The following is a 13,627-nucleotide window of genomic DNA, read 5'->3' as shown; positions in this document are numbered from 1 at the left end:
GATGTAGTACCTCCACTCCATTGGAAAGTCTAAGTGGAAAGTTACATTGCAGCACTCGGAATTTCTAAATGGCGCCAAATTTCAAAATATGATATATCTATCTGCGATTTAGACGCTTTTCCCATTGCGGAGATTAAATACTTAGTTATAGTATGCGCGTCTTGCCTATTAATAAAGAGGCGCCTCAAATTCTGATAAGTCCATTTGTGAGTATTCACGAATTACTTATTAGCAGAGAAAAGAGAAGAGCAAATGGAGAGTGGGTTCGCAAAAAACTACGCTAAGGAAAGGAGTAAATTTTATTCAATGAAAGCTCAATTGTTGTCTTCATTATCTAAGTTTGTACTTAGCTTGCGCTCGGCATAAGAGACAAACTTAAAGCTCTTAATGCTAGAGTCTAAAACAGGTTTTTGAGTATTTTACATTACAAAAGTATTATATTTATTAGTCGCCGACGAACACTTGAACTTAACGGATTGCAATGCTCGGATGCATTTTTGTATACAACTTGTATTAAATAGTTATTAAAAACAAAAAAAAAATGGAGCGTTGTTGGAAAAGTGAAAATAAACCGATTTTAGCGAAAAGTGATTTGCACTCCGGCGAATCAAATGAGAGGGAAACCATCATATTAAGCAACTGTGAACTAGAACAAAGTGATATTGATGTGATAACGCAACATTTTGCTTATGCAACGTATTTGGATTTGTCATACAATAAGAAAATAGGTAGGAAATTCTAATGAATGTGAGGTGTGACGTCGAATCAAGTAGTTATAATGCTGACTGCTTGTCTCGGCCGCGCACTAGACAACAAAACTTGCATTATTAGCGCATATGCTGACAGCGCATGTGTAACAGCAACAACAACGGCAATCAATTTAATTCATTTAGTGTGATTTGCATTTAATTGCAATTACAAGATTCATTTCTAGCTGTGATTTTGCTGTTATTGATGATATCATTATAAAAAGCTTATTATTGCTTTTGTTTTTTTGCTTATTTGCATTATTTGTTTATATTAACAATTTTAATTGTTGGTTGTTATGGCACTGTTGTTGTTAATTATTGGCGGTAAAAATGCCGGTATTTGATGTTACAGTAATATTCTTAGAAGAAATATGTGCACAATTTTCATTATTTGTTTAATTAGCATCTCATCATCATGAGGCCGATTTCTCTGATTCATGACAGAGCCCGTTATATGACCGTTAAAAAGTGAAACAGATCACATCTATTTCTCAGAAAACAGACAGAGCCCGTTATATGACCGTTAAAAAGTGAAACAGATCACATCTATTTCTCAGAAAACGGTAGCTATCGACTCTCCGGAAAAATAGAACAGTCTTAAAATTTTTCTGAGCAGATTAGCCGCCCATTACTTCGATAGTTCCACGGTCAGGGGGAGCCATGTTTAAGCAACGGTCACGAAACCAATCAGAAACTCCTTCGAATGGCATTTATACAGTGGCAGACACTTCTCTAGAGTAGTATCATGGTTACGATTTTCGATCGAAATGAGCAAACGCGACATAATGAAACATATGACCCAAGCGGTTTTTGTTGCTGCTCGAGTGTCAAAAAGCATTCCTCTAAATAATTTTAAAGAATGCTACCGAGCCCTTGACTGCATAAAAAACCGGATCCGCTCCGAATACATACGCAATGCCCACGGTCTCAGTTATTTCGCGCTCCTTCAACCGGACGTCTGTCAATATAAGGTACTTTTGTCGGGTTATACTTCTGATCTCTTGAGGAAATCTCATCAAAAACAAACATACGACCACATTGAAGCCCGTTAGACCAATTGCTGAGGGTTAACATCAATGCAGAAGAGTCATTACAGCCTCAAAGCGCTTCTTGAATTAACTCTACGAATCCTTTTCCAAAAAACAATCGAAACACTGAGCAATATTGTCCAACGTCGAGTCCAAAAGAAGACGAAAATACTAATTCAATTTCTGTACATATATTACCCGCAGTCTACTTGGGATATTTTAGGCTACTACAAGTAACACCGTTTCAAATGGTCTAAAAATTTAATATCATCCTTTACTTTCAGCATCAAATAAATTCCTACTGACCCCTACAACGCTGTACCTTAAGGGTTGCACGAGTTTACATGAAATCAAATACAGTTTCAGCACTTGTATGTTGAAAATTTTGGATATATCAGGCTGTCCCATTGACTACCAAGAACACTTCTCGAACTATGACTTTCCGATGCTAGAAAGTATTACGCTCAGTTGGCAACCCAAGGTGGATTGGCAAAAGCTGCTAGGAAAACTGAAGGCGTTGAAAAATCTAACGCTGGAAAATGTTAGCAGTCAAACTATACAACTCACAAGCGCAAAAGAAAACCCACAAAGCTTCGAAACATTGCTACTGGCGCTGTCCGATTGTAAAAATATCAAATCTGTCACTTTTGGTAGCCTGCTTAGTGTGCATGATATTGGTCACTTGAGCAATTTGACTGACAGAAAACTGTCAGTTCATATTAGACATGAGATCGGTCAACATTTAAACAGATTGTATGACTTACAAAACTTAGACACGGTTTATTTGGAGCACGTCAACAATGTTACAGACGTTGATTTGTTAAACTTGATAAAAAGTTGCACAAACTTGTCAAAAATAACGTTGGATTATTGTGATGGCGTGACAAGGGATTTCATATTCAGCGCTGCAGAGTTCTTGCGCGAACGCGATAAAGACGAGCCACTAAAGGCGCGTCTCAACCTGGAGATGTGCGGCTGTGCTGGCATTACAGAAGATATACAAGAGGTAAGTCCCGAGTTCCTACAAAAATATGGAGTCTTTCTAATATTATTTATTATTTTTTAATCCACCCAAGCATCCTCTATATGCGAAAGCTGAATCCGCTTTGAGCTTAATATTATTCTTCGAGTGCAAACATCCAACAACTAGCTACAGAAATGAGTGAGTACATAAATGATTTTTGAGTTGTGGGAGACTATAATAGAATTCACAAGAAGTCGCAGAGCGAAAACCGTACACAATGAAATCTATGATGCTTACTTGGAGATTACGTCTGAGAGGAAAAACTTTTTCCAAGAACTATGCTGTGAAAATGCTACAAAAATGGTGCTCAATAATCGTGTAATCGTCTTTGACGCGATACTTGATGATTTTTTTTCTGAAGCGTTTAAGGCTGCTAAATTGCTTTATCGCTGAAGAGAAGTGCCCCAGAGATAAGCAATATAATAATATCAGCGGTTTGAAAGTGTTGGGTGCGAATGCCTTTCGACTCTGGTAAGGTGTAGCCGTACTTTTTCCGAATGTCGGAACAGTAAACCTAATAGATGCTGCACTCGAGAGCCCTTTGGAGATAGCAATGTTTAGAATACCACATTTTGAAGACAACATAGTCTTCCAAAATATCACAAGGTTCACTGTGATTGGCAGTATTTTGTGTGATGAGGGCGTGGAGACCCTAGCTAATCTAACACATCTGAAAAATCTCTCTATTGTCAGAAACTCAAAAGTTACAGGTATGTTATTACAACATTGAGACTATATTTCGCAATGTTTCGGCGAATTATATTTTTGCGATTATCCACCTGAGTCTGGTATTCTAGGACAAGTTGTCCAGCTTGATGTAGAATGCAATACAAGATATCGAAATTTTCTAAAATTTGAAGTTTCCTAACCTCACTTTATATTTCAATTAAAACCTTCTTTTTTCAGGCAAACATATCGCCGAGCTCAGCAGCATCGAGGAGCTCCAATTGAGTTACTGTAAGAATTTGATCCACTACTACTTAGCAGACATACTGAGCTCATTATCACTACGCTCGCTTGACTTGCGTCACAGTACATTCAGTGATGTATCCATGCACTTCACGAATCTCATGTGGTTGAGTTGTGAAACGCTCGTTACACTCAAAATCGACTGGAAGCTAGAGCATACCATTACGGCATTACAAACGCTGCAAGCATTAAAGGATATTGAAGTGCGAAATTTCAATACAAATGCCTGTGCGATTTGTATGCGTGACGAACTATTAAGGGTGCAAGATCAGAACTTACAAATTCACCCGCCAGGCTACGCATGCGCCGATGAACTCCAAGTTCGTTTAAGACCACGCTTCTTTCGCACGCTCATCGCGCGTACTAACATCACAAAGCTGACAGTCGAAGCTGAAATTTTGTGCAGAAATCTCAATTACTTGCACCACCTGCGACACCTAACGCACCTCAGCATTATTGCGAAGAAAGCCGGATGGTTTTTGCATACCAACGAATTTCTCACAAGCCGTTGGACAGCTTGTGAACTTGGAGTATTTGTAGTTAGCGAGGTTTTTCTACTGCTTTGATGACGTCATATACATCGTGGGTAGATGCAGAAGACTAAATGAAGTTCGGTTGAAGCAGTGTGTTGGGTTCTCGGATGTGGTGCCCTATGACCTAGTCGAAGTAGTGAAGCACAAACGCACTAAGGATCAGCTGCCATTCAGATTATATATGCTTAACCTGATGGTGGACTCCAGCGAAGCGTGTAGTGTGAGTAGTAATGATTTTGTCACGAAAAACCTTTTTAATTGAAGCCGCTGTATTTTCAGGAGAGCTCTAGCGACAGCAATCAGGAAGTAAGTAGTTGTGTTATTCTTTAAAATATATTTACTAATGAACATAATTTACTATATAAACAGGTTAACCGGTTTGAAGATATTGCAGATTATATAAAAGTGATTTTTCTTTAGAAGCGAAGCAACAAATACCTTCGAAATGCAGGATCATCTATATAGACAAACCAGTTTTTCTGTACTCAATATTGATTAGCTCCCTTATGGGTTGATTAGTCTATGAACACATTTAATGGAACTTCAAGGGCCTATCTTCATAAGATTTTTCATTTCATAATCTTCAAAGATTTCTCCAACCGCCGGTTTCTTGTTGCCCTGGTCATGTAACCACATATAGTAAAGTTACTTTCTTTGATTTTTCGTACCATGCACCTGTCTATATCGTCGTACAGACAGTGCATGGGTTTACCTGTGTCGATCATGTTTTCGGGTGACAGCAATCGCGTTTACGATTTCGTTGCCCTCGATGCCTGACGCCCAGTAGAAATGTATCCACATATTCCTGGCGGCACTCTGGTGCTCAAAACACTTTTGGCCCATATTCGAAACGACGCTATTGCCTTGATTGCTGTCTGCTAGTTGAAGATATGGTGTTCGTTAATATCACTAAAATGTGAACTATAATTTAGAGCCTTTGGAACTCTATGTCATCTGGTAAAAAATATTGACATTGGTATTAACACTATTTAAACTTCCATTTTGGAAACCGAGAAAGACATTCGTGATTTATAGCCAGAAATGGTAACCAAGCTGTGAAAAAATAAAAACCCTGAACTGTTAATTCCCCCTATCAATTCCTTCGACGAATCCGTTGTAAGAAATCAACTATCTACTCACATTACTAACCTCTCGATTATCTTTAAAGCTGTTGAGAGCACACTTTTCAACCAATCTCTAGAATAAACCATATTTTATCCAATTTATTAAATTATGAATTTTCCTAATGTACTTGCCACCTATAATTCATGACAGTCAAATACACATCCAGTCATATTGGGTTATCTTATTACTTCGCCGTCTGCCTTCAGAAGCCTACGCGACGAAAGCACATTTTCCACTTGAAGGCGTTAACAACAGCAGCAACACAATAAAATACATAAATAAATCTTCAAAAGATGCGTGCCATACAAGAGACCTTTCAATTTACCCCATCAATAAATGGGTTAACAGAAAGAAAAAAGCCTACAACAACACAAATAGGAAGAAAGACCACAAAATGAATGACAAAACAATGATTTTCATCTTTTTTGCCACACATATGGAAATGATATGCCAGAAATTTGTGTAACTCACACATAATAGTATATTTAGCTTACATCCTTGGATACCGTGTCGGTGAATATTAGGCACTTAACTACGGCTGCGACTCCATCGTAATGTTTGTTTGAAAAGTAAATCAATTTATTGTATTTTTGTTTTTTTTTTTGGAAATTCGAGTCGATTCGAGTACATTCATATGCTTATAACAGTACACAAAAAAGTAAAGAAAATTATATTAAAAGTTTTATTATTTATTGTTTGGGTGTGGGAGTATGTGTTGAACAATATGAGAATACTTAGCAAGAGAGTTAAATCATAAAAAACCAATAGTAAATCGAACTAAGAATAAAGAGAAAAACTAAGAACGACCAATATTTTCAACGATAGAACTTTTTATTATCTAGAGAATTCAAATTCTGCAAAACCTTATTGAGTTGATTCCGAGAGTCTGAGTGAGTTTTCATATTATTTTACATTTTAGTTGGTTGTTTCGAAGTAATGAAAGCGCCGTGTTCTTCTAAGATCATTGTTAAGACCGGAGAACTCTGAAAGTTACTCACACCATCGTTGTCAACATTTAGTTAAATGTTGTTAAGGAGCTCCGTAGTTAGCTCCGTCTTTTAAAAAGAATAAAAACTCTGGGGGACTAGATGACAGATTAGTGAGTCAACAATTTTGGACAAAGACTGTTTACCGGAAGGACTTCTAGACTTACTTAAATCGCTTTCATTACATTGAGATCTCTGCAAAGGTATGCCACACATAATCCAGTCGATTGATGATACCTGGTCCTTGTTTAAAAATCTAAAGCTAATGAAACCAGAAAAAGTAATAGAAAAAATTGAGACGCGTACGAAGACCATGACATATGCAGAAGCAAATAATATCTGACTTTCTGACTCTACTATACTCGGGTCATATTCGTACGTAGATGTAAGTAATCCGGATTTTTATCGTGCTAAAGACTGTCAATTTGGCAACACTATTCAAACTATTTATCGAAATTGCTTGCCATAGAACAACTCCACGTTTGGATCTGCGGACAAATAATATTTTTTAGTTACTTCATGCACAGAATGGCTAAATAGTATTCCAGTACTGATGACGAGCCATCTTCTTTGATGGACGGTATGTATGCTTCCATTTAATAATCTCTTCTTTTGCTTATTTCCTTCTGACTGTCAAGAAATCAACGATTTTTGGAGCGCGGGAAATTGTAGTCTCCAAGATCCGATTTTTGTAAAACAGAGCAACTGAGTCTTTCGTCTTAGGAGAGCGTAGATTAATATTTAGTGGTATTTCCTTGGGTATCTACATGAATATCCGAGAAGTCGTTGATCCTAAACTCTTGCGCTTGATTCCAATAACCTTGATTGCTTTTATGAGGGACTTTATCAAGTCGAAAATGTAGTCGGTAGGGAGGTTTCTCTATCATAATATGATTCACGATCTACCGAGCTTCAGATCCACACTCAAGACACTCCACTACTTCAGTCGCCCTGTCAACACAAATAATTATGAAAGCTACAACCGTTCCTTTCATAAAGCTTTCACAAAAATGTTTGCCTTTCCACAAACTTTGTCAGAACTTTCCAACCAATATTTGGCTATAAATTGTCATTTCCAATACGAATGCTTAAAGAATTCACACCCAATTTAGCTATCACAAACTAATATGTGCCTGACAGATACCCATCATAAGCTATATGCACACCGCATGACTATTTTCTGGTCAAACGCATCTATAAGCCTCATGTATAAGTATGAGGCATGACAGCTGGGTCATTTCGATATTTTAAGGCTAATAAATATTTCACTCAAATATGACTCATGTGTCTGTTTTCGATACGGTAAACGATGGTTAAATCTCCTCTCAATACACAAAAATAGGTGACAACAACAGCAGCTAAAAGTCTGGCCATAAAAAAGTTATGCCATCAACGCTTAGAATACATACATTAAATCAAGTGTTTCATCACTTCAATGGGTCGGACGGTCGGTTATCGTAGGTGCATGTGTGTTTGCTTGTGTGAGGCTCCACTTCAGAGATATGAATGCATAACGTGTTGTTGGGCGCTCAGCAGTCGAACTATCTCGAGTTAAGGAAATTTCATTGCATGAATTTGCGAAAATTCCATAAACCAAAATGAATGGACTCCCAACAACAACACATAAACATCCACATAAGTACATACGTAATAAATCAAATGAAGTTGTGTGTAGGCAAGAAGAAGGAGCAAAAAAGGGAAGAGAAAAAAGTATGAATATACCAAAGAAAATATTTTTCAAGCAGTCCGATGATATTTTTCTCCATGACCAATGATAGATAAATTGTTTGTGTAAATAATTAAATATTAATAATTAAAATTAGTAAATAATTAATAATTAAAATTAGGGTCGTTCAAAAGTGTATAAAGTAATTTTGGAGAAGTTCTACTAAATTTTGATACTTACAAAAGTCAATGCAATGTGAATGGATAATTATAAAAATGTGTACATTAGGGCGATCCTTAAACTTTGAATAGACTATTTTATTTCTAGGTTGAAATTAAAACCTAAAGATAATTATTTTAGATCAGTTTTTGTAGGCCGAATTGCCTACTTTATATTATCATTATAATCCCATGTAATTCTGGATCCGTTAAACGACCTGTTCCGATTAGTTATAGGGATTCTATAACTTAATGTCTTATTAGTTTTTAATATAGACAAAAAATCATACTTTTTTGTTAAACTATTAGGGTAATGCCAACTTTTCGTCTTTCTGACACACCTTAATCTTGCAGAGTTGAAAGCAAAATGTATATATTGTAACTTTGACTCTGATATTATCAAATTAATCCGAAAACAACCCTTCATGTAAGAATTTTAGGTCACCTTAATATATGAATGTATGGAAATATTGTTTTTGTTATTATATAATCCACCTATTGTTATAACAAAGTTGTTACATATCATCTGATGATATTCATGCTGAAAACATAAAACAATCAATTGGTCATAAAAACAAAAACAACCACAAAGAGATATCTGAATAAATTGTTTGACACAACTAAGGGCAACCACATAATATCTCAATAGAAGTGGGATCATATACCAACGCATACACACATAGATATACCCTTCACCGTAGAGTAGGCTGTCTGCACTTCTTTTGTATCCTAAACATGGTGTATGGACATAAGTGTCTGTATATATTTGACGATAAATAATAAGCGTTGGAACGAACAGCAGCAGCTTGAGCTGTTTTATATGATAGATAAATTGGAATATAAATGCAAGCAGTTACTTAAGTGTAGTACACTCATAAGTAGGCTGATCCAAGTTGAACACATACCGGAAGGAAGACAAGCCGATAACTCAGTGAAAAGCTATTAACATTGAAAGCCAAAAAGTTTATCTTTGGTGGGATGGAAAATAACAGAAATTAAAGAAAAGAGCTAGCTGTGAATGCTACTCGGTTGTTCAGAGGTTTGTTGTCGGATTACTATTACGTGGGGAACTATTGAAATTTAGTTTGAAATTGTGATTGATGTCGTCCATTGGAAGACAATATGCTATAACTTTAGAGGAAGGAGAAAAATATGAGACTGTTGATTTAAACCCCATCTTGAACAGACCTCGAAGAAACATAACATCAATGCTCACATATTTTCTCAACTTCTGTGAGCGCACACTGAAATTAAAGCTCATTAAAACTTTCGCGGAGGATATTAATTATTGGCGGCATTTAGTTGAGCACACACTTACAGACATATATAAAGGGTTCAAATTACACACTTATACTTTGAAAGCTACACATGGGAACTAGGGAAGGCAAGTGAATGCCATTGCTCATTTTGCAATGTTGAACAGTTGTGCGCATACTAACATACATATATTTAACATAACTTACTAACATTACATACTAACTTACATAAAAGCACACATATACTTATTTATCAAGCTGATTTGCATACAACCCTTGTATATTGTATATAATTATGTAATGGAAATAATTAATCAGATTTATGATATTTGATATCTTCTAACAGCTCTTTGAAATGCCATAAATTATTTTTTTATTTTTGATAAGTAATCATTACATTCGATAATTTAATCTTTCGTTCATTTTATTCTTATTTAGTGGTATGATATTCGAACTTTCACATGTCGCACCTGATCTCTAACCTCTACTCGCTAACAGATATTCTTGGTACTAAATTTTTATTGATTGATACTGTCCTGTTTTTTCATTGAACCATGTTCTCTCAGTTCCGATCTCTTCTCTCTGAAATCGATATAATTATTGGTCTTAACATTATGCTTTTATAAGAACAACTCTGATTATAAATGTCTCTGGTCATTTTTGATCTAGCACTTATTTCTTCTTATTTTATCTTGTATTGTGATACTTCGTCTTAAAATTTTTGATCTTGATGCTACCGATTTTACTTAATCATCTCATTTCATTTCAAAAATGATTTAAAATATTAATAACACGAAAACAGGATCTTGCTTGTGCTTCTAGTAATAATTGCGTCAAGTAAAGACCGGTTTAATTGACCCAGAGGACTTTATGTATGATGTATGTAGGTTATAAGCTTTCTATTTCCGATTTAACACAACTAGATTAAATACATTTCAAATTACATTTCAATTTCAGCAAAGTCGTAGACTTATTATTACCGAAACAACTTAATTACTTGTAAACATATATGGAAAAAGCATTTCAAGCAGATTACGATTTACAAACTGATTATATTACATATTAAATAACTTATTCACAAGCAGGTGGCAGCTTTATTAAAAAGTGCACAAACCTTAGTTGAAGTAATATTCTGAATTTGCATGAAGTAGTTAAATAATATGTGTTGCAGTAATTCAGTAGATTACTTTAATTTATCGACGTATTCATAACTAAAACCTCCGTGATAGTGATTAAAAAACATAAAAGTAGATAATATAATATAACATATAAAAATACATTAAAAACAAAATCAACGCCGTTAAACTTCCTCGTAAAACGTCATTTATGGGCTATTAAAATCGAAACTCAATAATCATCAATTTTACTAGCACGTTTTAGCTGTAAATACCGGTTTTCGTTGCTATTGCTGTAAAAATAGTTTTAATTTTCCATAATTGTACTATTCAAACTCATGATCACTCAAAGTTCACTTTTTAGACTTATAAATTGAGCTTCAAAAAGCATTGTTCTGTCAGTTGTCGTTGTAACTTGCGCGAGTATACTAAACGAGTGAAACTAACGGTATTAAGTGAATTTGTGATAGATAGCGGTTAACAGTGTATAAAATGGGTCAAAATACCAAATTCGGTTCGGATCAAAAACTAGTTTTATTGACCTTGGCGGTGGCGATTTCTATGCAGTCGTGCATTTTCGCGTTCGAATTTCGTAAGTAACGGTTGTGAAGCGGATGAAATTTTGTGGAATTGTGTATACAATCTTAAACATACATAAATTGTAATGAAGATTAAATAGAGTAAATATATAAATAGTGATCCTCTCCCAGGGATCCAGGCCACCCACGACGTTCGAGGATAGGCAATGATTTCGAAACTCCGCATTTTGATTAAATATTAGATTAGATATACTAACCAAACTACTTTTCGCTTTTTTTCCAGCTGAACCCATTACGAAATGCCACTTTGCCGATGAAAAATGCATGATCGAGCAGGCGCACAAGTTGTTTAAGAAAGCTGCCACAGGTGTGCCCGAAAGGGATATACCAGCTTTGGAGCCGTTGAAGTTGGATAAGATTGAAATGTTGGGTGATAAAAATAGTGCTTTAAAAGTTGACTTGATAATGAACGATGTGGAGATACATAATTATACGAAGGCGCGCGTTACATCGATCAAGTAAGTTGGGAGAGAGAAGTGCATTGTGCTCGGAAAATATAATATCAATATCTTTGACCTTTAGAGGCTTCAGCAAAGATCTCAGTAAACCAATGAAAGTCGTCACGCAAAATTTCAATCCGCGTATCACTATCAAGTCGAAATATAAGATCAATGGCAATATACTTGTGTTGCCTATTAGAGGTGAAGGTGAACTCACTATGGTGTTGGACAATGTAAAAACCCGCTTTTCGACCACACTCAAAGTGGAGGAGCGTAATGGTAAAATTTATTTGTCTGCTGACACCATCAAACTCGAAACTCAAATGGATAAGTAAGTTAGATATTCTTAAACTTTAGTGAATTTCTCTAGCCATCGGACCACTCTATCGCAATCTTCAATATAAATTTGAATATTTAACAGAATTTTGACAATTATTCCTCTATTGTTCGTTCTCTCTCTCTCTCACATCTCTCTTTTCTAGGGTTCACACTGACATGACAAACCTCTTTAATGGCGACAAAACGCTCTCTGAGAGCATGCTCCAGGTAATGAACGACAACTGGCGGTTACTCAGTGACGATCTAACGCCGATTATCAACGAGGCATTGGGAAATAAAGTGAAAGAGATGTTGAAGAAATTCTTCAAAGATGTGCCGTATGATGATTATTTTTTGGCGGACTAAATGAGTGTGTTCGAATAAAAAATGTGAGAGACTTTGAATAATATAATATAAGTTAATGGCGTTTTTTTATTGAAAAGAGAAAGTAATATAAAAATTTCTTAGCATAACACTGTTGAGAAGTAGAAGCATATTCACCATAGATGAACGAAATAGCTTTGTATTTAGTATTTCGCGGCACATATTAACGAGATGATGGAAATACTGTTGTTGACCAAAGAAAATTGAAAGCTTGTGTCCATAGTTGATGTTGTTGGAAATTTACTGAATATTTGCTGTATTCTTTATAGATTGATATTTACAGAGCATATACATACATTAAAATATAAATAAATGAAAGCAAACACTGTAATAGAACAAAGGCATAAGGAAGATATCCACTGATACTTCAAAGTATATATTTATAAAATTATATATCGATATATCCTAGTTATATTTTCCAATATAGAGTAAATAGTTGACCTGCTACCAAACAAATCTGCTCAGTATGTACCATGGAAAGAGAGGGAAGGGTTGTATGGTAGCAAAGGTGTTGGAAATGACAGCTGCTGGGCACGTAATCCATTGCTTCGACAAATAACAATAATAGAAACACAGATAGTCACATCTAATACAGTGAAATGCAAACAAATACGACTCCACACCCTTGGAACAAGCAGGACGTGAGTAAATCACATAGGCAAAATCGGTGGTGGAAGGATACGAATGCAAATAATGCGGCACGAAAGTCTTCAGATATGTAAAACAAAAAAAAAAGAAATAAAAACGATAGAAACTAAAATGTCTTTGATAAAAAATATAAAAATACATTTCTATATGTATATATTTTTACTATATGTATGCCCATATGAGGGACATACTTCAGCATTGTCCTCCCAACTATAATACAAAACCAACACACACAAGGTAAGCAACAGAAATCAGAATTTTTATACTCTCGCAACATGTTGCAAAGAGAGTAATATAGTTTTGTTCACATAACGGTTGTTTGTAAGACCCAAAGCTAAACGAGTTAGATATAGGGTTATATATACCAAAGTGATCAGGGTGAAGAGTGGAGTTCAAATCCGGATGTCTGTCTGTCCGTCTGTGCAAGCTATAACTTGAGTAAAAATAAAGATATCTTGATGAAACTTGGCACACTTATTTCTAAGCACCATATAAAGGTTGCTATCGAAGATGGGCAAAATCGGACCACTGCCACGCCCACAACATGGCAAAAATCGAAAACACATAAA

At 35.5% G+C, this 13,627-nt stretch overlaps 4 protein-coding genes across 4 annotated transcripts in view; 3 read left to right on the top strand and 1 right to left on the bottom strand.

Moving 5' to 3' along the window:
• The window catches only part of LOC105219249 (uncharacterized), a 705,022-nt gene that overhangs the window by 652,071 nt on the left and 39,324 nt on the right, over positions 1–13,627 (bottom strand). The gene's annotated exons all lie outside the window — the stretch shown is intronic.
• Positions 461–2,943, top strand: LOC128921938 (uncharacterized). The gene is made up of 3 exons (XM_054230986.1): positions 461–728; positions 2,062–2,783; positions 2,854–2,943. The coding sequence occupies exons 1-3, from the start codon at positions 542–544 to the stop codon at positions 2,941–2,943; spliced, it is 999 nt and encodes a 332-aa protein (XP_054086961.1). The 5' UTR covers positions 461–541.
• LOC105220021 (uncharacterized) lies at positions 3,255–5,923 on the top strand. The gene is made up of 3 exons (XM_054232030.1): positions 3,255–3,511; positions 3,708–4,523; positions 4,583–5,923. The coding sequence occupies exons 1-2, from the start codon at positions 3,355–3,357 to the stop codon at positions 4,334–4,336; spliced, it is 786 nt and encodes a 261-aa protein (XP_054088005.1). The 5' UTR covers positions 3,255–3,354; the 3' UTR covers positions 4,337–4,523; positions 4,583–5,923.
• LOC128922223 (circadian clock-controlled protein daywake-like) lies at positions 11,056–12,512 on the top strand. Its single transcript, XM_054232026.1, has 5 exons — positions 11,056–11,261; positions 11,492–11,726; positions 11,791–12,039; positions 12,191–12,415; positions 12,495–12,512. Exons 1-4 carry the CDS (start codon positions 11,162–11,164, stop codon positions 12,390–12,392), a joined length of 786 nt encoding a protein of 261 aa, XP_054088001.1. The 5' UTR covers positions 11,056–11,161; the 3' UTR covers positions 12,393–12,415; positions 12,495–12,512.

Source organism: Zeugodacus cucurbitae, chromosome 5 (genome assembly GCF_028554725.1).
Source record: "Zeugodacus cucurbitae isolate PBARC_wt_2022May chromosome 5, idZeuCucr1.2, whole genome shotgun sequence".
Classification (NCBI taxonomy): domain Eukaryota; kingdom Metazoa; phylum Arthropoda; class Insecta; order Diptera; family Tephritidae; genus Zeugodacus; species Zeugodacus cucurbitae.
The sequence above is the reverse complement of the archived record's forward strand: the minus strand, read 5'-3'. Positions and strand labels throughout refer to the sequence as shown.

What these genes read in the sequence shown, in the direction of transcription:
- LOC128921938 (XM_054230986.1), top strand. Translation starts at nt 542, where the DNA reads ATGGAGCGTTGTTGGAAAAGTGAAAATAAACCGATTTTAGCGAAAAGT. An exon ending in GTCATACAATAAGAAAATAG is followed by an intron (nt 729 to 2,061) that starts GTAGGAAATTCT and finishes CTTTACTTTCAG; the next exon opens with CATCAAATAAATTCCTACTG. An exon ending in TTACAGAAGATATACAAGAG is followed by an intron (nt 2,784 to 2,853) that starts GTAAGTCCCGAG and finishes AATCCACCCAAG; the next exon opens with CATCCTCTATATGCGAAAGC.
- LOC105220021 (XM_054232030.1), top strand. Translation starts at nt 3,355, where the DNA reads ATGTTTAGAATACCACATTTTGAAGACAACATAGTCTTCCAAAATATC. An exon ending in CAGAAACTCAAAAGTTACAG is followed by an intron (nt 3,512 to 3,707) that starts GTATGTTATTAC and finishes TTCTTTTTTCAG; the next exon opens with GCAAACATATCGCCGAGCTC.
- LOC128922223 (XM_054232026.1), top strand. Translation starts at nt 11,162, where the DNA reads ATGGGTCAAAATACCAAATTCGGTTCGGATCAAAAACTAGTTTTATTG. An exon ending in GCGCGCGTTACATCGATCAA is followed by an intron (nt 11,727 to 11,790) that starts GTAAGTTGGGAG and finishes TTTGACCTTTAG; the next exon opens with AGGCTTCAGCAAAGATCTCA. An exon ending in CTCGAAACTCAAATGGATAA is followed by an intron (nt 12,040 to 12,190) that starts GTAAGTTAGATA and finishes TCTCTTTTCTAG; the next exon opens with GGTTCACACTGACATGACAA.